Here is a 27612-nt window from a genome sequence, read left to right on the forward strand (position 1 = left end):
TGTAAACCATGTGAACGTGGTGATGTAACAATGGTCACAAGTGTGAAAAGTGGTCATAATCACTTTTTCAGTGTCATTGTGACTGAACAATACAAAACGAACTGTTGTAAGTTGAGGACTACCTGTAGAGCTGGAAGGGATCTTGAAGGTCTTCTAGTCCAGCCCTCTGCTCAAGCAAAGGAACCTACCGTTTCCGATAGGTGGCTCCCCAGTCTCTTCTTTAAAATCTCCAGTAATGAACCACCCGAAACTTCAGGGTGGAGATAGGACGAGGGTGATTTTCCACCTTCTGTCGCTAGATGGCGAACTACAAAGAAGCAACACTCGCGCTTTGCAAAGAAGTGAATACAGTACAGCAGCGGCATCGCTTGTATTGACATTACACCAGAGGGAGAGAGGCCGAGCTGGAATGAATTGAAACGATAGAGGATTAGATTGCTAGAGAGGTGTACAGAGGGTGTTCCTTTTCGGGTTCACCCACGGTAGGTGGATGGTGCCGGCAGAGCCTCTTGTGCCGTTTGGAGGGTCGAAGCGGCTCCTAGGAGGTGAGTGGAGGGAAGGTCGGAGGAGAAGCGGGGAGAAAGTCGGGCCCTTTGGGTTCTTCCACGGCCTGGAAGCAGCGAAGGGGGAAGAATGAAACTTGCGGGCTGCTGTTGCATATTCTTTCTCTCCCAAAATGGTTTTATCCTTTTTGCTCCATGATTTAAAGTTGCTGCCCGTGATTTCCTGCTGGGAGATTTGGGAGACTTAAAAGAAATTTCTATAAATTTATTAAAAACAAAAACACATTGGCATAAGTATTCGTACCCTTCACTCAGTACTTTGTTGAAGCACCTTTGGCAGCGATTACAGCCTCAAGTTTTTTGGGTAAGATGCAATAAGCTTTGCACACCTGGGGGATTGGGGGAGTTTACTGCCATTGTACTTGCAAGTCCTCTCAAGCTCAGTCAGGCTGGATGGCAACCATTGATGGAGAGCCATTTTTATGTGCCTCCAGAGATATTCAATAGGGTTCAAGTCAGAACTCTGGCTGGGCCCCTCTAGGACATGCACAGAGTTGTCCCTAAGCCACTCCTTTGTTGTCTTGGCTGTGTCCTTGTCATGTTGAGAAGTGAACCTTCAGCTCAGTGTGCCTGCAGAGAATTTTGGGGAAGAGATACTAGTGCTCACAAGAGGCAGGTTGGTTGAGCAACAAAGAGATTTCAGTTGTTGGAATAAAATGCCTTGTGTAGAGTTTTTGTTTATATTCTATAGACCTAGTCCTGCTTCCTCTAGTTATTCCATTTCCATCTTCCCTTTCCAATTTTCAGTTTTTCTCCAAATTCTGTCTATTTAAGGCATATAATTTCTCTGTGTGTTTCCATTTTTGCTTTCATAGCATTCCCTTTCTGTAAAGCCAACAATGTAGAATGTAAAATTACATTTTTTTTTAATCTTATAGACAAAGAAGATGGCAATAAGAGCACTCTGGAAAACTGAGAATAACAAGCAACATTGGAAAGGAAAGCAAAGCAGATGGAAAACAGATGGAATTAAAACACCATTAAATAAATGATCACACATATATTTGACCTCAAGAATATCACCAACCTGATGACAGATCAGAAGACTCACATAGGAAAGAAACCATATGATTGTCCAGAGTGTGGAAAAAGGTTCAGTCAGAATTCCAGCCTAATGACATACCAGAGGATTCCTTCCCAGGACAAACTGTATGAATGTACTGAGTATGGGAAAGGTTTCAGTCATAATTCCAGTCTGGTAACCCTCCAGAGCATTCACACAGGAGAAAATCCATATGAATATCTAGAATGTGAAAAAAGTTTCCATCATCATTCCAGTGTGTTGACACCCCAGAGGATTCACGCAAGTGAAAAACCATATGAATGTCCAGAATGTGGGAAATTTTTCAGTCAGAATTCTGGCCTTGTGAAACACCAGAGGATTCACACAGGAGAGAAACCATATGAGTGTCCAGATTGTGGGAAACGTTTCAGTAAGAATTCCAGTCTGGTGACACACCAGAGGACTCATTCCCAGGACAAACCATATGAATGTCCAGAGTGTGGGAAAAGTTTCAGTCAGAATTCCAACCTGGTGACACACCAGAGGATTCACACAGGAGAAAAACCGTATGAATGTCCAGATTGTGGGAAAAGTTTCAGTCAGAATACCAACCTTGTGACACACCAGAGGACTCACACAGGAGAGAAACCGTATGAGTGTTCACATTGTAGGAAAAGATTCAGTAATAATTCTGGCCTTGTGAAACACCAGAAAACTCACTCAGGAGAAAAACTGTATGAATGTCCTGTTTGTGGGAAAAGTTTCAGTGACAGTTCCAACCTTATGAAACACCAGAGTACTCACACGGGAGACAAACCATATCAGTGTCCAGAGTGTGGGAAAGGTTTCAGTCAGAATACCAATCTTGTGACACACCAGAGGACTCACACAGGAGAAAAACCGTATGAGTGTCCAGAGTGTGGGAAAGGTTTCAGTCAGAATTCCAGCCTGGTGACACACCAGAAGATTCACACAGGAGAAAAACCGTATGAGTGTCCAGAGTGTGGGAAAAGTTTCAGTAAGAATTCCTGCCTGGTGAAACACCAGAGGACACATTCCCAGGACAAACCATATGAATGTCCAGAGTGTGGGAAAAGTTTCAGTAAGAATTCCAGCCTGGTGACACACCAGAGGACTCACACAGGAGAGAAACCGTATGAGTGTTCACATTGTAGGAAAAGTTTCAGTAATAATTCCAGCCTGTTGATACACCAGGGAACTCACAGCCTCAATAAAGGCTAGCTACCTGTTTCTGGTGATCAGTAGAACTCTTTGGATATTTCCTTTTACAGAAGTGTAGAATTCTTCAAAAAGCCTTTTGTATTGTGTGTTTTTTAATGTTGATTATGAATTACCATTTTTTTCAGAATATAAGACGCACCTTTCCCCCCCTAAAAGAGGGTGAAAATCTTATACACTGAATGTAGCCCCACCCACCCACTGGTCCCAACCCTTTGGCTTCTGTCTCCCAGCAATTTACCTCTTTGCAGCAAGGGGGGAGGCGCTTGTGGAGGCTTCAATAAGCTATAGCAACCCCTGCAGCCTCAAACAGCTGATGATCGGGAGAAATTGAAAGTGAAACTTGCTGTTTGCTCCACTAGGCAAATTGCTGAGAGGCAGAAACAGATTTTTTTTTCTTGTGCTAACCAGGCTGTTTGCTGCAAGGAGGTAAGTCAACAACCATAAATGCCTATAGAATATTCAAATTATTAGACTTATTTTTTAAAGACTGCTTTATTATTATTCTAGACAACTTAACAAAATGAAGCTTTTTAAAATAAATGCTTGATCCGAAGAGGCCCAGTGCTATTGTTTTTAAAAGTGCTATTCTTTTAAATAGGCAAAAATAACTATACTTCCAGAAAACACATCAATTTTAACAGCATCTGTACAAGTATAATCTGAAATATAACACTACAAACAGTGTATATTGCCTGTACTGTTTATTGCAAGGAGTCAAATTGCTGGGAGGCAGAGGCAGATATTTTTCCCTTATTTTCCTCCCCAAAATCTAGTTGCGTCTTATACTTTGGAGTACCTTATATTCTGAAAAATACGGTACCCACAATTGGAGTTTCCATCTTGTACCTTGGTGTCCTCCAGATTTTGAGTGCCAGAATTTCCGAGCCACTATAAAAGTAGTCCTTGATATATAACCATTATGGGGCCTGTCAATTATGTTATTATGTTGCATTAAATGAGACTGCTTTGCTTAACTGCCCCCACCCCCTTCTCTCCCTGATAAAGCCGTGCAATGAATGTGTTTGTTATTAAGCGAATCCCTGGCTACCTCAGGGTTGGAGGCATAGCCCAGGCCCTGGTTTGCATTCCAAAGGCTTCCTACCTCAACCCTTTTATCGCCCCAGTTCTTTCCCTATTCCACAGGGTCCCTACAGGCTTTTCCCCACTCTCACTGGGTCACTGTTGTCCTTTGACCTGTTTCCCAACCCAGCAGGCCTCACAGCCTCCTCTTACCTTTTGAAAATCACTGAACATTATTTTGGGGGAAGAGGGCAGATCAAGCATCCCTGGGCCCCCATGACTATTGTGGAAGCAGCCATCCTGTTCATTGTGCCTGAAACTCATCCTTGGCCCAGTGGATTTGTGGAAGCAGCTGCCATGTTGCCACCTGCCTGAGGGCCAAAATAAAGGCTGTTTCTGTGTCATTGATCTTCAGGAAAGGGAGAATCTACCCTGTTTTCCTACCTTAACACTTTGTAGACTGCCTTAATGGATTGTGGGTGCACTGAAAATGATGACTGCTTCCAGGAGATCTTAAAAACCGTAAGTGTGCAATGGGTGACAGGTGTGCTGGGCGTGGGCACAAAGCCCTGTGAAAAAAAGCAGTGTAAAATTTCACATGTAGAGGCTGTTCTGCCTTGCAGATGAACCTGACGGAGAAGAGCTATAGGAATATTGAGTTGAGGAGGAAAGGGATTGTGGTTTTGATTACAGCATCTCCAGGTTTATTAGCAAATCCTGCTGGGAACTCATTTATTTGGAGGTGCCAGCTTGTTTCCCTTTGATGGCTGCTAGGTGACAGCAGCACCATAATGACGATGTATTTATTGCATCCCCCTTGGTGATGGTGATTTGAGAAAAAAACACTACACTGGAAAATGTTTCATTTTTAAAAAATGTATTGTGTAAGAGCTCTCAATAACTTTTGACAAGGAAAAAATGGGTATTGGCAGTGTTACTATGAAAATTGGGGCATGGCAAGATGCTCAGAGTTGCTCGAAACTCTTGAGATGTGCAATCAACAACTTTACTAATAAAATTTGGAGGTCCTTTTCCTGGAGATTCCATGCATACTCCTGCACCATTCGAAGGTGTTCATCTCAATGTGTGTGGTAGTGGTCAACCTATTATGGCTAAGGTTTATAAAATATAATTAAAATTGAACTTGCAGAATGAGTATGTAAAGCATTGATTCAGTGGACAGAGAAGTTTGGATGTAATGTAACGCTTGAACAATGGGAGAATACGTGGAGAAGAGTTCTAAAATTTACATTATAATATAGTTTAAAAGAGAACTTCTGTAAGATAATGTACTGTTGGTATCTAACTCTGGACAAATTGTCCAGAATGTATAAAGGCACCTAAAATGAATCTTGGAAATGCAAAGAAGAGCTTTTTAGCATTTATGGTGGACATGTAACAAAGCAAAGAAACCTTGGAGTAAGTTACACATCTTACTACAGAAGATTCTTAAAGTGAATATAAGACTCTTAAAGTGAATATAAAACCAGAGAGTTTTCCTTTAGTTTTAAAGAACTTGGGAAAAAAATGGAACTATGGTGTTTATATATGCTGGCGGAAAAAATATTTTATGGAAAAATATGGAAGAATATTTTCATTCCCACAGAGGACGAATGGTTGCAAAACCTGATGGAGTTAGCAGAGATGGCTAAAGCGACTGCTTTGATTAAAGAAAAAAACAGGGTTCATTTTGTTTCTACAGAGAAACTGCTTTTGGACTTTGTGCGTGAGGTAGAAAAAAATGAAACTTTGATTTTGGGTTTTTTTCATTAGATACGTTTGTTTATATACAAATGACTATGAGTATATATTATAAAAGTAAAATATTGAGGTTTTATGTTACTATTCTAACTGCACCAAAGGGAGTTTGAAGCTAATGTTTTTTTTTCTTTTCTCCTTTACCCTACACTTTTTTCTCTTCTCCTTTTCTTCCCTTATTTTACCATTATTTTCATTTTTCTTTGACTTCTGCATTTTAGATTTTGATGAATTAATACAATATTTGTATTAAAAACACAAATTCTTAGCATTGTAAAGGGTTATTATGAAATATATCTGGAAGTGCTGGAGATGTCCAATTACAGATATATATATACAGAGAGAATTACAAATACACACACCTACAAATATATAAGTGTGGAAAATCCATGTTTTCAGCCTGAAAAATGTCTTAACATGGTTACAGTCATTGTAATTTTAGAGATGGGGCTTTAACTGATGAAATGATGCCTAAAGCCTCTGCAAGATTTAAAGTACCAGTTTTGCCCATGGAAGTCTCTAGTTCCAAGTAAGGGCAAAAATACTGTTCACAATCCCTCTGGTGACATTCCACTCTCTCCACTGATTTTGCTTGTCAGAAGCCAGCTGGGAAGGTCCCAAACGGGATCATGAATGTGGGATGCTGCAACGATCATAAATGTGCACCAGTAGGAAGAACCCAAATTGATGCAACTCCTTTTCCAGCACCTTCATAACCACAGGAACTGCTGAGGTGCAATCAATGAACAAGTGCTAAAGTAAAAAAAGAAAAATCTCTGAAGAGACAGTGGAAGGTTAGTATGATGATGTTGTCAAGGAAACAGACGATCCATACCAGGACAAGAGTTGGAAAGAATCTTAGAGATCAACTCCATGCAGATGATCTTTTACCATCCTGGGAAAAAATGTTTTTTCTTCTTAAGTTTCTTTTTAAAGGTGCTTGATTAACCTGACAACTTTACCATCCAAAACATGGAATTAGAGGGTCACGTATACAGTATTTAATTACTAGCAGAGATGAAATGAAAGACCAATGAACATATTTGTGGACTGGAGGCTAAAGCACAAAGATGATTACAGGAACTGGATATGTCTACTCTAGTGAAAAGAAAAACTAGGGGGGGGGGACATGATAGCAGTGTTCCAAGATTCGATGGGCTGCCAGAAAGAAGAGGGGTTCCACTTATTTTTCAAAGTACTAGAAGGTAGAAAAAGAAAGAATGGATGGAAACTAATCAAGAAGAGAAACAACCTGGAATTAAGGAGAAACCTCCGAATAGTGAAAACAATTAACCAGTGGAACGGCTTCTCTCCGGAAGTTGTGGGTGCTCCAACAATGGGGGTTCTTAAGAGGAGATTGGACAGTCATTTGTATAGAATGGTATAGGGCAGCGATGGCGAACCTTTTTTGGCTTGTGTGCCATAAGGGGGGGGAGTGCAGGGGGGGAGTGCGTGGGCGTGTTGCACCCATAATGCAATGCACAACCCCCCCATTGTGCATGCGCGCATGACAGCTGCTCCCCCCCATTTTTTGCATGCTTTTTTTGCCCTCCCCAGGCTCCAGAGGCTTTATAGGAGCTTGGAGAGGGTGAAAACAGCTTCCCTCCCCAAGGCTTCAGGGTCCTTCAGGAGGGGCTTAAACCAACCCTACGAGCAAACCGGAAGTTCATTCCCAAACTATGGGATTGGACTTGATAAATTGACACAGCTTGAAAATTAATGATTAGCTACGATTGGCCTCTCCTCTCCCCTTCTCTCCCTCAGGAGATTCCCTCAGAATCCTCCCCTATCCTATCCTATTTCCTTCTCTCCCTCAGCCTTGCCCCACAGAAACATCTACTATCCTATCCCCTTCTATCCCTCAGCCTTGCCCCATAGAATCTTCCATCATATCCCCCTTCTCTCCCTCAGGCTTGCCCCACAGAAACCTCCCCTATCCTATCCTCTTCTTTCTCTCAGGCATGCCTCACAGAAACATCTCTGATCCTATCCCCTCCTCTCCCTCAGCCTTGCCCCATAGAGTCCTCTCCTATCCCATCCCCTTCTCTCCCTCAGGCTCCTCTCCAAAGTCCCAGCCAGCAGGCCAGGTGAGTCACATGCTGGCCACGCCCACATCCAAGTGGCAGTTGGAACAGTGTTGTTTTCAGGTTGGGATGGGGACGAGAACATCTTAGCATCAGAGTGTGTCAATAATAATATAAAAAATACTAATGATCTGATGATTATTTTGAGAAATGCCCATAGGGCCGGTTTTTTTGCGCTCCGGAAGCCCCTGAAGCCTCTGGAAGACCTCGGGGGGGGGGGCTCCTTTCACCCTCCCCAGGCTCCTATAAAGCCTCTGGAGCCTGGGAAGGGCGAAAAATGGCTTTAAAAAAGGCTGAACTTCGTCCCGGGTATAGGGTCTCCTGCTCGAGCAGGGAATTGGACTAGATGACCTCAAATATCTCTTCCAACTCTGATATTCTATATTCTAGTAGCTGCTTTTCTGCTTCTGTGCCATGGAGGAAACAGCCTGACTTGCTCCCAGCCTGTCCTCTGACCTATTCTTTATCATCCAGCTCACACTTTGACCATGGGAAACATGTGACAGCCTCTCTGAACCCTCCTCCCATGAGTAATCTGGAAGAGGAAATTCCTCTGTAGTTCTCTCCTTCCATCCTTTCTAGCAATACAGTACTTGATGGTTTTAACTCCTTTAAGCTCAACCAGACAGGCCACTGTTGTATTGTTGGCTTTCCAGTCCCACATACTGCCTATCTGACAGCCATCTCACAACAGGAGGCCAAAAAAACAGGCTTGTCCCATCTCAAACTATGCATTGGTCAGAAGTTTTCACAGATTACATGCTATCATTAGAAGAAATGTCCATCTGGGTTCAGTTCCAAGTGGGAAGAAAAACACTGGAAACATGGAGACAGCTTGGAAAGATGGTTTAATGGTGGATAGGACCACATGGTCCTGGGCAAAGACGAGCAATACCCTCTGTTGGGCTTTTAACTTGCTTCCTGTTCCTGTGGCAAGAAATGTATCCTCATTGATTGTCAGTCTCCCATGGGCCATGCAGGGGTAACTTTGTAGATTATCTTGAGTCCCAGGCTTGGTTGATTCTTGCTGTGTGATGGTAATGAAGGGGTTTGGGGCAATTCCTATTATGGCTTAATGACTGTCCTGGTTTGGATCTTAAGGGTTTGGATCAATCCTATCACCCTGGAGATGAAGGTCTTTTGTGTTGTAGACTTTCTGGGACTGTTAACAAAGGTGGGGGCTGCTTTCCAAGAGCAAGTTTCTCCTAATCCAGAGATATATAATATTCTTCCTTTTTAATATTTCCTAGAATATTTCATTCTTTTGGGAAAGGGGTGGGTGCTAACGTCCTACAATCCCCCCTTTTTGTCAAAATATATGGATGGAACAAATGTTATTGGCAAAAGATTAAAATTTGATCAGATCAAGGGGACTTGATGCATGCTTTAAATTTTTCTGTTGCATAGGGGAAGGCAGTGATAGAGGCAGCAGAAAAGGATTCCTTCAGTGACTCCCAAAAGGAGAGCTTTCAACCATGAAGGTCTAGCAGCCAGGGGAAAAGTTCTGGAAAGAAATTTACAGTATCCAATTTTCTATGCCAATTATTTTTAGACATCAGATATCATTTCTATGACCTTCCAGCAAGCAAAAGTCCCAAATTCTTCACAGCCATGGTTTTCTTTTAAGTAACTACAGACTGCCCATTTCCAAGGGTTGGTTACTGAGCCTGCCTTAGCTCTTTAGTACATGCAGGATTTTTGAGTCCAAATTGAGGTTAGTCAGTGTGCAATCCAAGCTCTTCCCCTCCATGAAAGGACAAAGACAAAGCAGCTGGCAGTGTGGAAGAGGGGTGAGAGGCACAGGGAGAGGTTCCTCCACGGTGCAAGTAGCACCTGCTGGAGCCCAGCAGTGGTGGCTTCCCCATCCAGGTGGAGCACAATCGAACGTGGAGACAGTTCAAGGTCCACTCGAATGGCGGTCATAATAAAGCTGCCCTGTTGTATGAATATAGAGGGAAGAGGATGGTGGATCTTCAACTGGGAGTCAGAAGCGGGAGATCTGAAACGAAGGTGTTTCAGGCAGCGGAGATTGCAGCAATTGCCTTATGTCTCCTGTGCAATGCCCGCTTCGCCAACTGAGTCCTGACCCCCATGTTTCCCAGAGCCACTTCAGGAATTGGGCTCTGACTGAAGCAGCAAAGGGTTCAGGGGGCTTGCTGGGAAGCCTGGCAACATGTTTCTGAGATGGCAAGGTCCAGAAGGACTGAAGTGCTGTGTCTCTATCGGGCTTGCTGCGAGAAAGCCAGTCTTTCAATGCCAAGAGTTATAAATAGGAAGACAGAATGTCTCAGGAGTGGAGCCTTCAGTGCCAAGTCCCTCTTTTGCCCTTATGAAAATCATACCCCATCCCACCCCCTCCAGTTAAATACATGTTGCTGGTTGTTGCTGATATTTTGACTAGGCTTTTTTAAAGGGGAAGAGAGAGGTCCATTTTCCCCAAGGGCTTTGAAAGGATAAATCACTGTCCAGATCATGGATCCCCAACCCCTGGTCACTAAATGAAGTGGTATAAATCAAAGACTACCGTAACATAATTGGATGTGATAGGATGGATGGCCTCTCCTAGAGATTTCATGTAGATGTTAAACCACGTTACTTGCTGAGGGAAATCTGGGCAGTTCCAGCTGCAAGAATGCAGAGGGAAAAAATAATTTCTCCTATCTAAATGGGTTTGGAAGTAGTGTGGGTGGGAGCTTCCAGGCTTTGCCCTTTATTTCATTTTTTATGAATGGGATGAAGCTGCCTATTGTTTAAGGCTGCACATACAAACAAGGCCATTATCAACTTTTATGATTCAGCACCTGCCTAATCTTGTGAAGCTAAATAGGGGTAAGCATCACTCTTCAAGCTTCCCTCAGTCGCAAATATAGTTTAGGAGAGTTATCCTGAACCCCCCAAAGAAAAAACTGGCTGGAATTGTCTTCACTGATCCTCCAGGGAGGTGCGCTTTGTCCCTGCCTGATGGCACATTGTATTCTCCCCAGGGATGCTTTCCTTGGCTTCCTTCCTGCAAAAGAAGCTGCTGACTGACTTGGAGCAACAATGAGGGCATCCCTGTGAGACCCCAAAGGAAGACGAGGCCTATACCGTTCTAGACAAATGACTGTCCAATCTCAAGAACTCCCATTGTTGGAGCACCCACAAGTTCTGGAGGGAAGCCGTTCCACTGGTTGATTGTTCTCACTGTTAGGATGTTTCTCCTTACTTCCGGGTTGCTTCTCTCCTTGCTTAGTTTCCATCCGTTGTTTCATGACCCTCTCTTCTTTGTGGCAGGTCCTCAAATCTTGGAATACTAAAATCACGTCACCCTCCCCCCCCCATTAGTTTTTCTTTTCATTAGACTACACATATCCACTTCCTGCAACCATCTTTTGTGTGTTTTAGATCCAGTCCACAAATATGTTCATTGTGCTTTCGTTTCATCTCTGTTAGTAAATATTAAGGCCCTCTAATTCCATCCTCTACCTTTTGGATGGCAAAGTTGTCAGGTTAATCAAGCACCTTTAAAAATGAGATGATAATAAGATGATAGCAGCGTTCCAATATTTGAGGGACTACCACAAGGAACAAGGGATTCAACCTATCTTCCAAAGCAGCAGAAGGTGAGACAAGGAACAATGGATGGAAACTAACTGAAGAGACAAGTACCCTACAGCTAAGGAAAAGTTTCCTGACAGTGAGAACAATTAATCAGTAAAAGGGCTTGCGTTCAGTTGCTCGGGGTGCTCCATCAATGGAGGCTTTTAAGAAGAGATTGGACAGCCACTTGTCTGAAATGGTATAGGATCTCCTGTTTGAGCAGAGGATTGGACTGCAAGACCTCTTAGGTCATTTCTCACTCTATTATTCATTTAGATTATCAGGTATTTGTGAAAATGCCTTTCTAAACACCACTACATCTCTGAATAACTCCTCTTTTTTCCAATTACTGGAAAAAGGATTCATAATTGCGAACATCATTGATTCATAAACTTCAAATGGTCAATAAACAAACTGTTGTAAGTTGAGGACTACCTGTAGCTATTTTCTAAGTTGTCTCTCACAGAATTGCAGGAAGATAGGGTTGGAAGGGGCATTGGAGGTCTTCTAATCCAACACCCTGCTCAAGGTCAAACGATTGTCCAGTCTATTGTTGAAAACCTCCAGTGACAGAGCACCCACAAACCCAGGAGGGAAGCTATTCCATTAATTGTTCTCAGAGAATTTCTCCTTACTTCTAGATTGGATCTCTCTTTCATGAACTTCCACCCATTACTTCTTGTCCCGTTCTTTGGTGCCATAGAGAATAAGTCAATTCCCTTTTCTTTGTGACAGACGCTCAATTACTGGAAGACAGCTTTCATGTCCCCCCCAATCCTTCACTTTGATAGCTTAGACATTCAACTTTGCCATATAATTTTATTATTAAACTTATTGACTGCACATCTCGGAGTTTGGATCAACTCTTGCTTTAATTTTCATAGCAACACTGACAATACCCATTTTTTTCCTTGTCAAAAGCTATTGAGAGTGCTTACACAATACGTTTTTCACTGTACAGTTTTTTCTCAAATCATACCAAGGGGGAATTCCAGGCAGAATGAAAACAATGGCTGCTTCCACAACAGTCATGTGACCCAGGGATGCATGTCCTGCCCTCTTTCCCCAAAATGAGATTCAGTGCTCCTCAAAAGGTAAGGAAGAGGAGGCTGTGAGGCCTGCTGGGGTGGGAGTCAGGTCTAAGGACTGCAGGGACCCAGTGAGAATGGGAAAAAGCCTGTAGGGACACTGTGGAAAAGAAAAAGAACTCAGACGATCAAAGGGTTGACGTAGAGGATGCCTTTGGAATGCAAGCCTGGGCGTGGGGTAGCCAGGGTTCCGCTTAATAACAGCTTTATCAGGGAGAGAAGGGGGTGGGGGGCAGTTAAACAAGCAGTCTCATTTAACGGTGATTGCAAAATAAAATCATAATTGTGATCGCAACATAAAACTGTAATTGATCGGCCCCATTACTCTTATATCCAGGACTACTTCTGTGATGGCTGGAAAATTCTGGCACTCAAAAGCTGGAGAATCCCAAAATAGAAGATGGAAAGTCAAATTGTGGGAATGTCATAATCAATATTAAAAAAACATTCTTTTTGAAGAATTCCACACTACTGCAAAAGGAAATATACAGAAAGTTCTGTTGATCACCAGAAACAGGTAGCTAGCCTTTATCATGGCTGTGAGTCCTCTGGTGTGTCACCAGGCTGGATTTCCATCTGAAACTTTTACCACATTCAGGACATTGATATGGTTTCTCCAGGGTATGAGTCCTCTGGTGTGTCATCAGGTTGGCTTTCTGACTGAAACTTTTCCTACACTTTGGACATTTATACGGTTTCTCTCCCGTGTGAGTCCTCTGGTGTCTTCCCAGGTAGGAATTATGACTGAATCTTTTCCCACACTCTGGACACTCATATGGTTTCTCTCCCATGTGAGTCCTCTGGTGTTTCACCAGGCTGAATTTCTGACTGAAACTTTTCTCACACTTTGGACAGTCATATGGTTTGTCTGTTCTGTGAGTCCTCTGGTGTGACATCAGGTTGGACTTTTGACTGAAACTTTTCCCACACTCTGGACACTCATATGGTTTGTCTCTTCTGTGAGTCCTCTGGTGTGTCACCAGGTTGGATTTCTGACTGAAACGTTTCCCACACTCTGGACACTCATATGGCTTCTCTCCCGTGTGAGTGCTCTGGTGTGTCACCAGGTTGGATTTCTGTCTGAAACTTTTCCCACACTCTGGACACTCATACGGTTTCTCTTCTGTGTGAGTGCTCTGGTGTTTCACCAGGCTGAATTTCTGACTGAAACTTTTCCCACAATCTGGACATTCGTACGGTTTTTCTCCTGTGTGAATCCTCTGGTGTGTTACCAGATTGGAATTATCACTGAAACTTTTCCCACACTCAGGACATTCATACGGCTTCTCTCCCGTGTGAGTCCTCTGGTGTGTTACCAGGCTGGAATTCTTACTGAAACATTTCCCACACTCTGGACAATCATATGGTTTGTCTCCTCTGTGAGTCCTCTGGTGTGTCACCAGGATGGATTTCTGACTGAAACTTTTCCCACACTCTGGACACTCATACGGTTTCTCTTCTGTGTGAGTGCTCTGGTGTTTCACCAGGCTGAATTTCTGACTGAAACTTTTCTCACACTTTGGACATTCATACGGTTTTTCTCCTGTGTGAATCCTCTGGTGTGTTACCAGATTGGAATTATGACTGAAACTTTTCCCACACTCAGGACATTCATACGGCTTCTCTCCCGTGTGAGTCCTCTGGTGTGTTACCAAGTGGGAATTATAACAGAACGTTTTCCCACACTCTGGACACTCATAAGGTTTCTCTCCCGTGTGAGTGCTCTGGTGTGTTACCAGGTGGGAATGCTCCGTGAAACATTTCCCACATTGTAGACATTCATACGGTTTTTCTCCTGTGTGAATCCTCTGGTGTGTTATCAGATTGGAATTTTTACTGAAACTTTTCCCACACTCTGGACACTCATATGGTTTCTCTCCCGTGTGAGTCCTCTGGTGTGTTACCAGGATGGAATAATGACTGAAACTTTTCCCACACTCAGGACATTCATACGGTTTTTCTCCTGTGTGTGTTCTCTGGTGTGTCACCAGGTTGTAATTATGACTGAAACTTTTCCCACACTCAGGACATTCATACAGTTTGTCCTGGGAATGAGTCATGTGGTATGTGATCGGGTCAGAATAATTACTGAAACTTTTCCCACCCTTTGGACACTGATGCGGTTTTTCTCTCGTGTGTGTCCTCTGGTGTGTCACCAGGCTGGATTTCTGACTGAAACGTTTCTCACACTTTGGACATTCATATGGTTTCTCTCCTTTGTGAGTCCTCTGATGTATCACCAAGTGGGAATTCTTACTGAACCTTTTTCCACACTCTGAACACTCATATGGTTTGTCTCCTCTGTGAGGCCTCTGATGTGTCACCAGGCTGGACATTTGACTGAAACATTTCTCAGTCAGGACATGCAAAGGGTTTTTCTCTCGTATGTGTCCTCTGGTGGCTAATGAGCTGGACATTTCCAATGAAACTTTTCCCATTGTAAGTACATTCAACATGTTCTCCCCGGGAAGAGTCTTCAGGTGTCTCATGAGGTGGAATTTCTAATGAAACCTTTTCATCAAACTGGGCATATACACTTTCTAGCTGGTGAGTGCTCTTATGTTGCTATGCTTATGTCCTTCGATGAACCACAAGAGAGCTGTACCATTTCTCGCATTTATAGCATTGCTATGGCTTTTCTACAATGTGCATCGTTTTGTACATAATCAGTTGTGGTTTACAATCTGTACTTTTCCCACCATAGACACAATAGGAGTTTTCCAACACTGACGTTCTTGAGGTCAAAAATATGTGTGATCATTTGATGAGTGGTGCTTTAATTCCAGCTGTTTTCCTCCTCACAGGGCCAGGCCTGCATCACTGTTTGCCCTATGTAGCTATCCAATAGACCTTTTGATCCTTCATCTTTCTCTGAGTGAAATATATTCTCTCTTGATCTTTCATTTAACTTACTCTTGAGTTTCTCATACTCTTCTTTTTCTAGCTTGAAATCTCCTCCTAATTTTCTCTCCTTTGTCTCAACTTCTGGGAAAGGAGAAAAATATTGTGGTTCTCTGAAGGAAATGGAAAATGTTTTGATTTCTGGCTGGCTTTGCTTTCTTTTCCAATGTTGCTTGTTATTCTCAGTTTTCCAGAGTGCTCTTATTGACATCTTCTCTGTCTATAAGATTCAAAGAAAAATGTAACTTTGTTTATAAAATGGTTGCAGAAGATGTGAAAAAAAGGAAAATGTATACATTACAATAAATAAGCAAACTTGTCACAATAAAGGATAACCTCATATATTAGATGATTCATTTGACACATTTGTGTCCAAGTTCAAATATCCATTCAATCATGACATTCTCTTTTTCACTTTGCTGATTCATAAATTCTTATCTGTGCAAAGGCTTATCATCACATATATCTGGAAATGCTGGGGATAGATTGTACAGTTGTAAACATATGCATAGAGAATAATTTAAATACACAGACCTATAACTGTACGTGTGTGGAAAATCCATGTGTTTTTAGCTTGAAGATTATCCCAAAATGTTTACAATCGAATTTTCTGAGCTAACTTTAGTGACGTGGGTTTTTATCTGATGAAATGATACCTGAACCCTCTGCGAGATTTCATGTACTAGTTTTGCCCATGGAAGTCCTCAGCTCCAAGTAAGGGCAGCAAATATTTTCCACAACCACTTTGGTGACACCCTAATTCAAGTAGTGCTCACTTACTGACAGCAATTGTGACTGGCATCTATGTCAGTAAGCAGCCCAACAGTTAAGCGTGATGTCATTTGACAATACCAATTTACATACCATTGTTGTTGGCTATACAGAAAGGGAATGTTATGAAAACAAAGGTGAAAAGACACAGAGAAATTATGTGCCTTAATTTCATTTTTCTCCTCCTTAATGTACATAGAATACTCCATAATGACAAAGTGAAAACAAAAGTTTAGAAATGTTTGTACATTTAGTAAAAGGAAAAAACTGAAATATCACATTGGCTTAAGTATTCAGCAACAGCACTTGAAATTTAGCTCAGATGACTCCCATTTCCCTTGATTGTTGCCGACATATTTCTACACCTTGATTGGAGTCTACCTGTGATAAATTGATTGGACATGATTTGGAAAGGCACACACCTCCCCATAGAAGGCCGCATAGCTGACAATGCATACTGTAGAATAATAGCCATGAGGTCAAAGGAACTGCATGTAGAGTTCAGAGGTGGGATTATTTCAAGACACAGATCTTTAGAAGGCCACAGTAAAATTTCTGCGCCACCGAAGGTTCCTAAGGGCACAGTGGCCTCCATAATTCTCAAATGGAAAAAGTTTGGCACAACCAGGACTCTTCCAAGAGCTGGTCATCCGGTGAAACTGAGCAATTGCAATAGAAGGGCCTTAGTAAGAGAGGTAACCAAGAACCCGATGGTCACTGACTGAGCTTTAGAGTTCCTGTGTGGAGATGGGACAGAGTTCCAGAAGGACAACCATCAGTGTAGCCCTCCACTGTTCTAGGCTTTATGGCAGAGTCACTTGACAGAAGCCTCTCCTCAGTGCCCAACACATGAATGCCCCCTTAGTTTGCAAAAGAACACCAGAAGAACATTATGCTGTGGAGGTGTTTTTCAGCAGCAGGGACCGGGAGACTGGTTAGGGTTGAGGGAAAGCTAAATGGAGCTAAGTACAGTGATATCCTCAATGAAAACCGTTCAGGACTTCACTTCTCAAAATGACAAGGACACAGCTAAGACAACATAGGAGTGGCTTAGGGATAACTCTGTGAATGTCCTAGAGGGGCCCAGCCAGAGCTCTGATTTGCACCCTATTGAATATCTCTGGAGACATCTAAAAATGCCTCTCCATCTATGGTTGCCATCCAACCTGACAGAGCTTGAGAGGTCTTGCAAGGAAGAATGGCAAAAAAACCACCAATCTCCAAGATGTGTAAAGCTTATTGACTCATACCCCAAAAGACTTGAGGCTGTTATCACTGCCAAAGGTGCTTCAACAAAGTACTGAGTGAAGGATCTGAATACTTATTATGCCAATGTGATATTTCAGGTGTTTTTGTTTTTAATAAATTTAAAGAATTTCTAAAATTCTGTTTTCACTCTGTCATTAGGAATGTACAAGAATGAGAAAAAAAATGAATTTCAACAAGTGTAAAATCAGGCTGCAGAATAACAAAATTGACAGAAGGGGGTCTGGATACTGTCTGAATGAACTAAATGTGTGTTCCTTTTGACACAGAAATACAGAATAATTATGTGCATTTCAGTCTGCAAAATGACTCAGAAGTGCATTGCCTCTAATTTTTTAACCTATTTTTTAAAAGGTGGGGGTCACTAACAGATGAAACGGGGAACAAATCCGATGCAAACATCCCTTTTGCCCATGAAACTCCTCGCTGGCCAGGAAAGCGACATGTCAATGAGACCACAAGGACCCAAGTGTTAGGTGAAGGGTGAGGGAGGCGGGTGGCTCAGAAATATGAAAAATATATCAAGATTTCTTTAAATCTGCCAAATCTCCCAGCAGGAAATCACAGGCAGCAACTTTAAATCGTGGAGCAAAAGGATAAAACCATTTGGGGAGAGAGAGAATATGCAGCAGCAGCTGCCAGCAGGTTTCATTCTTCCCCCTTCGCTGCTTCCAGGCCGTGGAAGAACCCAAAGGGCCCGACTTTCTCCCCGCTTCTCCTCCGACCTTCCCTCCACTCACCTCCTAGGAGCCGCTTCGACCCTCCAAACGGCACAAGAGGCTCAGCCGACACCATCCTCCTTCCGTGGGTGAACCCGAAAAGGAACACCCTCTGTACACCTCTCTAGCAATCTACTCCTCTATCGTTTCAATTTCTACCAGCTCAGCCTCTCTCCCGCTGGTGGAATGTCAATAGTAGCGATGCCGCTGCTGTACTCTATTCTGTGCTTTCTAAGGCCCGAGTGGTGCTTATTTGTAGATCGCCATCTAGCGACATAAGATGGAAAATCATCCTGTCCTATCTACCCTGAGGCGTTTGCAAGAGGGTTTCATGGATTCGGTGCTTCCTTTGGTGCCATCAAGTCGTGGTCGACTCCCACTGAGCACAGGAATAGCTTTTGTCCGTGACAATCTATCCTATACCTTTTACTTCAGGTCTCCCAAGAGAGCACACTCATTTTCCCTGTTGCTCTGAAGCTCAACACTGGCTCTCCTCAGGGCTGCATGCTCAGTTGCTACCTGTACTCATTGTACACATACGATTTCATATCTTCTGATCCATCTAACGTGATAATAAATTTGCAGATGGTAGCACCGTACTGGGTCTTATTACAGGAGGAGACAAATTAGCATAGTGGGAAGACGTCCAGAAGTTATCCATATGGTGCTTAGAAAACAACTTGCATCTAAACACCAGCAAGACATACCATATTTTTTTCAGAGTATAAGATGCACCTTTTTTCCTCAAAAAAAAGAGGCTGAAAATCTGGGTGCGTCTTATACATCAAATACACCTTTTTTTTCCTCCCAAAGTCCCGCCCCTTCACCAAAATGGCTGTGCAAAGCCTTATGGAGGCTTTCAGAGAGTTCCTGGGGGCTGGGGAGGGCAAATATGCGCAGAAAATGGGCCATTTTTTTACACCCCCCCCCCAGAACTCAGGAGCACTCTATAAGCCTCTGTGGGAAGTTATCATCCAGCCCTCTCCCAGAAAAAGGAAATATCCTAGGAAATATTGAAAAGGCAGAATGTTTCTGTGGATGTGAAATGAAGCGTGTTTTAAAAGACAGAATAGTTGCCTGTAGCTTCCTGCCCACCCCCACTTTGTCAATAGGCCCATTAAGACTAGCCAGGCTGGCCCACTTTACATAATAAAGACTTCAGCAGCAGCTACAGAAAGGCATGATACAGCTACAGAAAGGCATGATAATATTGGCCTTTTACTCAACTCTCCACATGGCATCTGAGAACTCATACCTGGATTCAAAACAGCCTAGAGAGTAGCCCCCTGCATGGCACCATGGGAGTCTGACAACCAATCAGAATACATTACTTACACAGGAACAGGAAACAGAGAGGTGGGACTAAACAGGGTATAAAAAGCCTAGCAAGCCTCTTCCTCAGCCCTTCTCTTATTCTTCTCCACCAACATTAAAGCATGTGATCATCTTTTCTGTTCAGGGCTCAAGCCATGTGGTCCTGTCCAACAATAAACCATCTTTCCAAGCAGCCTCCATGTCTCCAGTGTCTTCTTCCCCACTTGGAGCTGAACCCAGAAGGACATTTCTTTCAACACCTCCATAAGACTATGCATGCAATTTTTTTGACAAAAACGGGCCCGTTTTCATGAGAAACGGGCCATTTTTGCTCCCCATCCCCCAGGGAGCACTCTACAAGCCCCTCCCCCCAAGGCTATTCATGCCTTTTTTGGGAGATTTGCAGAGTGCAAAAACTTCTCCACCCCTTTTGGAAAGCTCTTTAACTGATTGATGAGAATTAGATTGATCAAGTGCTGTGCCAGCAGAAACAAAGTCTTAGGTGCTGCAGATTGTCAGCTATTTCCTTCTCCAGCACATGGATAAATACACCTGGAAACATCTACCTATCTACCTACTGTTTCTCTCACTCTCTTTCTCTCTCTCTCTCTCTCTCTCTCTCTCTCTTCCTACCTACCTAATGTATTTCTCTCCCCCTCCCCACTCTCCCTCTCTCTATCCCTTTATCTACCTAACTACACTCTCTCCCTCCCTCCCTCCCTCCCTATTGTATTTCTCTCTCTATCTACCTACTTTTTTTTAATTTGCCTCTTCAAAACCTTGGTGCATCTTATACTCAGCTGCGTCTTATACTCTGAAAAATACAGTAGGTTCTGGTGTTAGACTTCTGGAAACCGAGAGAGGAACCTGCCTCACTCGACATCAAGCAGGGTTGTGTGGAGAGGGTCTCCTCCGAATTTCTGGGAATTCACCTTAGCCAAGATCTCACCTGGAAAAATAACACAATCGAAGTGGTCAGGAAGGCTCAACCGAGACTCCATTTCATTAGGATCTTGCGGAAAAATCAGGTGGAACAATGACTGATGATTTCCCTTTACCGGTCTACGATAGAAAGCGTCCTTACGTGTTGTGTTACGGTATGTTATGCTGGCTTGATGAACTTAAAGCAGTGATGGATGGATGATAACTTCCCACACTACCTACTGTGTTTCTCTATCTCTCTTTCTCTCCCTCCCTCCCTTCCTCCCTCTGCCTACCAACCTACTGTATCTCTCTCTCCCTCTCCCCCTCTCTATCCCTTTATCTACCTACCTACTTAACTATTCTCTCTCCCTCCCTCCCTCCCTACCTGGCTTGATGAACTTAAAGCAGTGAAGGGAAATTTGTTTTTTAATGGGGTCAACTGAATTTTTGAAAGCCCGCTAATTGTTCTTATATATTTGTGATGAAACAGCTGGGTTTCATTACCTATTGTTGTCTTTGTTAAAGTGCATTTCCTAGGGCCTGGTCTGAATAGGATATCCCAGATGGAGGGGGGAGGGAGCAACTGCCAGCCAATCAGATGTGTTTCCCCTAAGGATCATGGGACTGGCAGAGTCTCTTTCTCTCTCTTTCCTGTGGGCTTTGCTGCTGGGTGGTTGCGGGGAGAGCTGCTCTGTGCGGAGACAAAGTGGATGGCTGCTAGGGAAGCCCATTTATATGTTGAATAGACTTATAAGGTTACAGGCTGTGCTTGAAATAATAATTAATTAAACTGCTGTTGCTTTAACTTTAATGGCTAAATAGCAGACTCAGTTTAAACCAACACTTTATCTGAATAGACTTGCTTTACACTTTTTGTTACCAACAGAAGGAGGTGTATATGGAAAATGTGATCTCACAAATTATTGTTTGCAAATAGATAGTCCAGAAAAACCTATAGAGGAGATTACTGCCAGGATGGGGAAAGCTGTCCATGTCCCAGTGCAGATTTGGACTGGGAAAGTTGGCTTCAACTGGTTTGGCAGTATCTTCTCTGACTGGAAAAGGATTGGATTTCTAGTGTTCTTAACCTTTGTGGGTCTCCTTCTCCTCCCGTTTCATCCCCCTAATCCAGTTTATGGTTACATCTCCCTTCACTGGGATGACTGTCATTGCCTCCTTCCTTCGTGACCTTTACCACCTGAGGTCGCCCAGCTAAAATCATGGTTCTTAACACCATATCCAAGGAATATGCTCCCCTACTTCATCATTGACAGGAAGTAACCTGTCCAAAAATAAAAAAGGGGGGGGGAATAAAGGAGTATATGAATCAAACTAATATTGACTATTTACTTTTACAATGAATTACTTATACTACTATATAATTGTTACTCATTAAACTAGTATTTGCTGTTTGCTTCTGATATGATATACTGCTAGAAATCATTTATTAGGAATTAAGCTTTGTTATTGGCTTCTGCTTATATTATTGTATACCGTCACTTGTTAGGAACCGTGGCACGACAAAACCACAGTCCACTAAAGCGCGCCCGATTAAAGCGCGTACCTGACGTCATCAGCAGCGTGACAAATACGACCGCAGAGAAAAAAGGGCGCTTTAAAAAGCGCTTTTAAAGCAAGCTGATTCACGTAAAGGTAAGGGTTAGGGTTAGGGTTAGGGTTAGGGTTAGGGTTAGGTTTAGGGTTACGTTAAGCGTTAGGGTTAGGTTTAGGGTTAGGTTAAGGGTTAGCGTTAGGTTTAGCGTTAGGTTAAGGGTTAGGTTTAGGGTTAGGTTTGGAGGGGTTAGGGTAAGGTTTTCGCGTTAATTTTAAGTTTACCGCTCACAGTGTGATGTTTTCGTCGCGCTGTGATGATGTCAGGTACGCGCTTTCGTCGAGCGCGCTTTACTCTACCGTGGTTTTGTGGTGGAACTGTTAGGAACTAATTCTAGTTTAGTAAATTGTAACCTTAATACTGGTTGGCATTAGTGCAAAGTTTGTTATCTCGCTGCTGTGTCTCGCTTCTATTCTTGGCTCCCAAGCTAGGTGCATCCTTGAAAATGTAGAAGAAAGCATTACCCAGGAATATCAGGCTCCATAGATAATGGGACCAGAGTAGGGAGTTTTCCTGCCTCATAAATTCTGAATCCTGAAAGCATTCTGCCGAATAAACAACTTATCCAAGTGGGAGGGAGAGCCGCCCCTACACAAGGCTATAGGAATATCCATAGATAAAGGTGGACAGAGACAGGGGCCTGAACAAAGAATGCTTTAAAGATCATGTTGTTAATGAAACTTTGTCTCTGATTGGGTAAACTTTGTTTTTATCTGCATAAAATGCATATAATACTCTCTTCCCCGAAGGCCCTGTAGGCTTCAGGGAAGGTCCTGCAGCTACTGGGGAACTCCAGGGGGCCCAGGGGGACTGTTTTCGCCTTCCTCAGGCTCTTATAAAGCCTCTGGAGTCTGGGGAGGGCACAAAAAGCACACTAAAAGTGCGGGGAGCACTGGTTGTGTGCATATGTGCACTGGAATTGTGCGTATAGCATTATGGGTCTGCTATGCCCATGCACGACCCCTCTATGCTCCCCCCACTTTTGGCACGCAAGCCATAAAAGGTTCACCATCACTGATCTACTCCATTTCAGACATGTGGCTGTCCAATCTCTTCTTAAAAATCTCCAATGATGAAGCACCCACAAGTTCTGAAGGCAAGCTGTTACACCAATCAATTGTCCTCGCTGTTATGTATTTGCAAAATGAAGTCAAAATATAGATAATCCTCAAACTAGTGACAGGATTGTTCAGTGAATCTGGCTTCCCCTTTGCCTTTGTCAGAAGGTTGAAAAAGGTGACATGGGACATGCAACTGTCATAAATGTGAGTCAGTTGTCAAGCATCACAATGTAAACCATGTGAACGTGGTGATGTAACAATGGTCACAAGTGTGAAAAGTGGTCATAATCACTTTTTCAGTGTCATTGTGACTGAACAATACAAAACGAACTGTTGTAAGTTGAGGACTACCTGTAGAGCTGGAAGGGATCTTGAAGGTCTTCTAGTCCAGCCCTCTGCTCAAGCAAAGGAACCTACCGTTTCCGATAGGTGGCTCCCCAGTCTCTTCTTTAAAATCTCCAGTAATGAACCACCCGAAACTTCAGGGTGGAGATAGGACGAGGGTGATTTTCCACCTTCTGTCGCTAGATGGCGAACTACAAAGAAGCAACACTCGCGCTTTGCAAAGAAGTAAATACAGTACAGCAGCGGCATCGCTTGTATTGACATTACACCAGAGGGAGAGAGGCCGAGCTGGAACGAATTGAAACGATAGAGGATTAGATTGCTAGAGAGGTGTACAGAGGGTGTTCCTTTTCGGGTTCACCCACGGAAGGAGGATGGTGTCGGCAGAGCCTCTTGTGCCGTTTGGAGGGTCGAAGCGGCTCCTAGGAGGTGAGTGGAGGGAAGGTCGGAGGAGAAGCGGGGAGAAAGTCGGGCCCTTTGGGTTCCTCCACGGCCTGGAAGCAGCGAAGGGGGAAGAATGAAACTTGCGGGCTGCTGTTGCATATTCTTTCTCTCCCAAAATGGTTTTATCCTTTTTGCTCCATGATTTAAAGTTGCTGCCCGTGATTTCCTGCTGGGAGATTTGGGAGACTTAAAAGAAATTTCTATAAATTTATTAAAAACAAAAACACATTGGCATAAGTATTCGTACCCTTCACTCAGTACTTTGTTGAAGCACCTTTGGCAGCGATTACAGCCTCAAGTTTTTTTGGGGTAAGACGCAATAAGCTTTGCACACCTGGGAGATTGGGGGAGTTTACTGCCATTGTACTTGCAAGTCCTCTCAAGCTCAGTCAGGCTGGATGGCAACCATTGATGGAGAGCCATTTTTATGTGCCTCCAGAGATATTCAAAAGGGTTGAAGTCAGAACTCTGGCTGGGGCCCTCTGGGACATGCACAGAGTTGTCCCTAAGCCACTCCTTTGTTGTCTTGGCTGTGTCCTTGTCATGTTGAGAAGTGAACCTTCAGCTCAGTGTGCCTGCAGAGAATTTTGGGGAAGAGACACTAGTGTTCACAAGAGGCAGGTTGGTTGAGCAACAAAGAGATTTCAGTTGTTGGAATAAAATGCCTTGTGTAGAGTTTTTGTTTATATTCTATAGACCCAGTCCTGCTTCCTCTAGTTATTCCATTTCCATCTTCCCTTTCCAATTTTCAGTTTTTCTCCAAATTCTGTCTATTTAAGGCATATAATTTCTCTGTGTGTTTCCATTTTTGCTTTCATAGCATTCCCTTTCTGTAAAGCCAACAATGTAGAATGTAAAATTACATATTTTTTTAATCTTATAGACAAAGAAGATGGCAATAAGAGCACTCTGGAAAACTGAGAATAACAAGCAACATTGGAAAGGAAAGCAAAGCAGATGGAAAACAGATGGAATTAAAACACCATTAAATAAATGATCACACATATATTTGACCTCAAGAATATCACCAACCTGATGACAGATCAGAAGACTCACATAGGAAAGAAACCATATGATTGTCCAGAGTGTGGAAAAAGGTTCGGTCAGAATTTCAGCCTAATGACATACCAGAGGATTCATTCCCAGGACAAACTGTATGAATGTACTGAGTATGGGAAAGTTTTCAGTCATAATTCCAGTCTGGTAACCCTCCAGAGCATTCACACAGGAGAAAATCCATATGAATATCTAGAATGTGAAAAAAGTTTCCATCATCATTCCAGTGTGTTGACACCCCAGAGGATTCACGCAAGTGAAAAACCATATGAATGTCCAGAATGTGGGAAATTTTTCAGTCAGAATTCTGGCCTTGTGAAACACCAGAGGATTCACACAGGAGAGAAACCATATGAGTGTCCAGATTGTGGGAAACGTTTCAGTAAGAATTCCAGTCTGGTGACACACCAGAGGACTCATTCCCAGGACAAACCATATGAATGTCCAGAGTGTGGGAAAAGGTTCAGTCAGAATTCCAACCTGGTGACACACCAGAGGATTCACACAGGAGAAAAACCGTATGAATGTCCAGATTGTGGGAAAAGTTTCAGTCAGAATACCAACCTTGTGACACACCAGAGGACTCACACAGGAGAGAAACCGTATGAGTGTTCACATTGTAGGAAAAGATTCAGTAATAATTCTGGCCTTGTGAAACACCAGAAAACTCACTCAGGAGAAAAACTGTATGAATGTCCTGTTTGTGGGAAAAGTTTCAGTGACAGTTCCAACCTTATGAAACACCAGAGTACTCACACGGGAGACAAACCATATCAGTGTCCAGAGTGTGGGAAAGGTTTCAGTCAGAATACCAATCTTGTGACACACCAGAGGATTCACACAGGAGAAAAACCGTATGAGTGTCCAGAGTGTGGGAAACGTTTCAGTCAGAATTCCAGCCTGGTGACACACCAGAGGATTCACACAGGAGAAAAACCGTATGAGTGTCCAGAGTGTGGGAAAAGTTTCAGTAAGAATTCCTGCCTGGTGAAACACCAGAGGACACATTCCCAGGACAAACCATATGAATGTCCAGAGTGTGGGAAAAGTTTCAGTCAGAATTCCAGCCTGGTGACACACCAGAGGACTCACACAGAAGAGAAACCGTATGAGTGTTCACATTGTAGGAAAAGTTTCAGTAATAATTCCAGCCTGTTGATACACCAGGGAACTCACAGCCTCAACAAAGGCTAGCTACCTGTTTCTGGTGATCAGTAGAACTCTTTGGATATTTCCTTTTACAGAAGTGTAGAATTCCTGCATTGATTCAGTGGACAGAGAAGTTTGGATGTAATGTAACGCTTGAACAATGGGAGAATACGTGGAGAAGAGTTCTAAAATTTACATTATAATATAGTTTAAAAGAGAACTTCTGTAAGATAATGTACTGTTGGTATCTAACTCTGGACAAATTGTCCAGAATGTATAAAGGCACCTAAAATGAATCTTGGAAATGCAAAGAAGAGCTTTTTAGCATTTATGGTGGACATGTGACAAAGCAAAGAAACCTTGGAGTAAGTTACACATCTTACTACAGAAGACTCTTAAAGTGAATATAAAACCAGAGAGTTTTCCTTTAGTTTTAAAGAACTTGAAAAAAAATGGAACTATGGTGTTTATATATATTGGCGGCAAGAATATTTTGTGGAAAAATATGGAAGAATATTTTCATTCCCACAGAGGACAAATGGTTGCAAAACTTGATGGAGTTAGCAGAGATGGCTAAAGCGACTGCTTTGATTAAAGAAAGGAACAGGATTCATTTTGTTTCTACAGGGAAACTGCTTTTGGACTTTGTGCGTGAGGTAGAAAAAAATGAAACTTTGATTTTGGGTTTTTTTCATTAGATACGTTTGTTTATATACAAATGACTAGTATATATTATAAAAGTAAAATATTGAGGTTTTATGTTACTATTCTACTGCACCAAAGGGAGTTTGAAGCTAATGGTTTTTTTTTCTTTTCTCCTTTACCCTACACTTTTTTCTCTTCTCCTTTTCTTCCCTTATTTTACCATTATTTTCATTTTTCTTTGACTTCTGCATTTTAGATTTTGATGAATTAATACAATATTTGTATTAAAAACACAAATTCTTAGCATTGTAAAGGGTTATTATGAAATATATCTGGAAGTGCTGAAGATAGATTGTCCAATTGCAGATATATATATATATATATATATATATATATATATATATATATATATATATATATATATATATATATATATATATATATATATACACATATATACATATATACATATATACATATATACATATATACAGAGAGAATTACAAATACACCTACAAATATATAAGTGTGGAAAATCCATGTGTTTTCAGCCTGAAAAATGTCTTAACATGGTTACAGTCATTGTAATTTTAGAGATGGGGCTTTAACTGATGAAATGATGCCTAAAGCCTCTGCAAGATTTAAAGTACCAGTTTTGCCCATGGAAGTCTTGAGTTCCAAGTAAGGGCAAAAATATTGTTCACAGTCCCTCTGGTGACATTCCAATTGAAGTAGTCCTCACTTACTGACTGCAGTTGGGACTAACATCTGTCACTAAGCAGCCAGATCATTAAGGATGTCACATGACAGTGCCAACTTATATCTGTTCCGCTGCCATTGTTAAGCAAATCACTGTGGTATGTTAATAGGCAATTTCACATGACCCTGACTTGCAACTTCCTGCCAGCAGCTCCACTGATTTTGCTTGTCAGAAGCCAGCTGGGAAGGTCACAAACGGGATCATGAATGTGGGATGCTGCAATGATCATAAATGTGCACCAGTAGGAAGAACCCAAATTGATGCAACTCCTTTTCCAGCACCTTCATAACCACAGGAACTGCTGAGGT

The 27612-nt window shown here is 42.5% G+C and overlaps 2 protein-coding genes across 2 annotated transcripts; one reads left to right on the top strand and one right to left on the bottom strand.

The window, feature by feature from the left end:
- Window positions 1-476: 476 nt before the first annotated feature.
- On the top strand, window positions 477-26918 carry LOC148047568 (uncharacterized). Its single transcript, XM_087708083.1, has 3 exons — window positions 477-545; window positions 1442-2803; window positions 24689-26918. Exons 2-3 carry the CDS (start codon window positions 1552-1554, stop codon window positions 25942-25944), a joined length of 2508 nt encoding a protein of 835 aa, XP_087564209.1. The 5' UTR covers window positions 477-545; window positions 1442-1551; the 3' UTR covers window positions 25945-26918.
- On the bottom strand, window positions 12103-18143 carry LOC148047569 (uncharacterized). Its single transcript, XM_087708376.1, has 2 exons — window positions 18016-18143; window positions 12103-15458 (listed from the first exon to the last, which is right to left on the bottom strand). Exon 2 carries the CDS (start codon window positions 14824-14826, stop codon window positions 12859-12861), a length of 1968 nt encoding a protein of 655 aa, XP_087564502.1. The 5' UTR covers window positions 14827-15458; window positions 18016-18143; the 3' UTR covers window positions 12103-12858.
- Window positions 26919-27612: the final 694 nt, after the last annotated feature.

Source organism: Thamnophis sirtalis, unplaced genomic scaffold, assembly GCF_051295495.1.
Source record: "Thamnophis sirtalis isolate CommonGarterSnake01/CBP01778 unplaced genomic scaffold, rThaSir2_p1.2 scaffold_3, whole genome shotgun sequence".
Classification (NCBI taxonomy): domain Eukaryota; kingdom Metazoa; phylum Chordata; class Lepidosauria; order Squamata; family Natricidae; genus Thamnophis; species Thamnophis sirtalis.

Coding starts and splice junctions, on each gene's coding strand:
- LOC148047569 (XM_087708376.1), bottom strand. CDS start 14,826: ATGAGACACCTGAAGACTCTTCCCGGGGAGAACATGTTGAATGTACTT.
- LOC148047568 (XM_087708083.1), top strand. CDS start 1,552: ATGATCACACATATATTTGACCTCAAGAATATCACCAACCTGATGACA. Junction 2,804..24,688: donor AACTCACAGCCTCAATAAAG/GCTAGCTACCTG, acceptor CCATTAAATAAA/TGATCACACATATATTTGAC.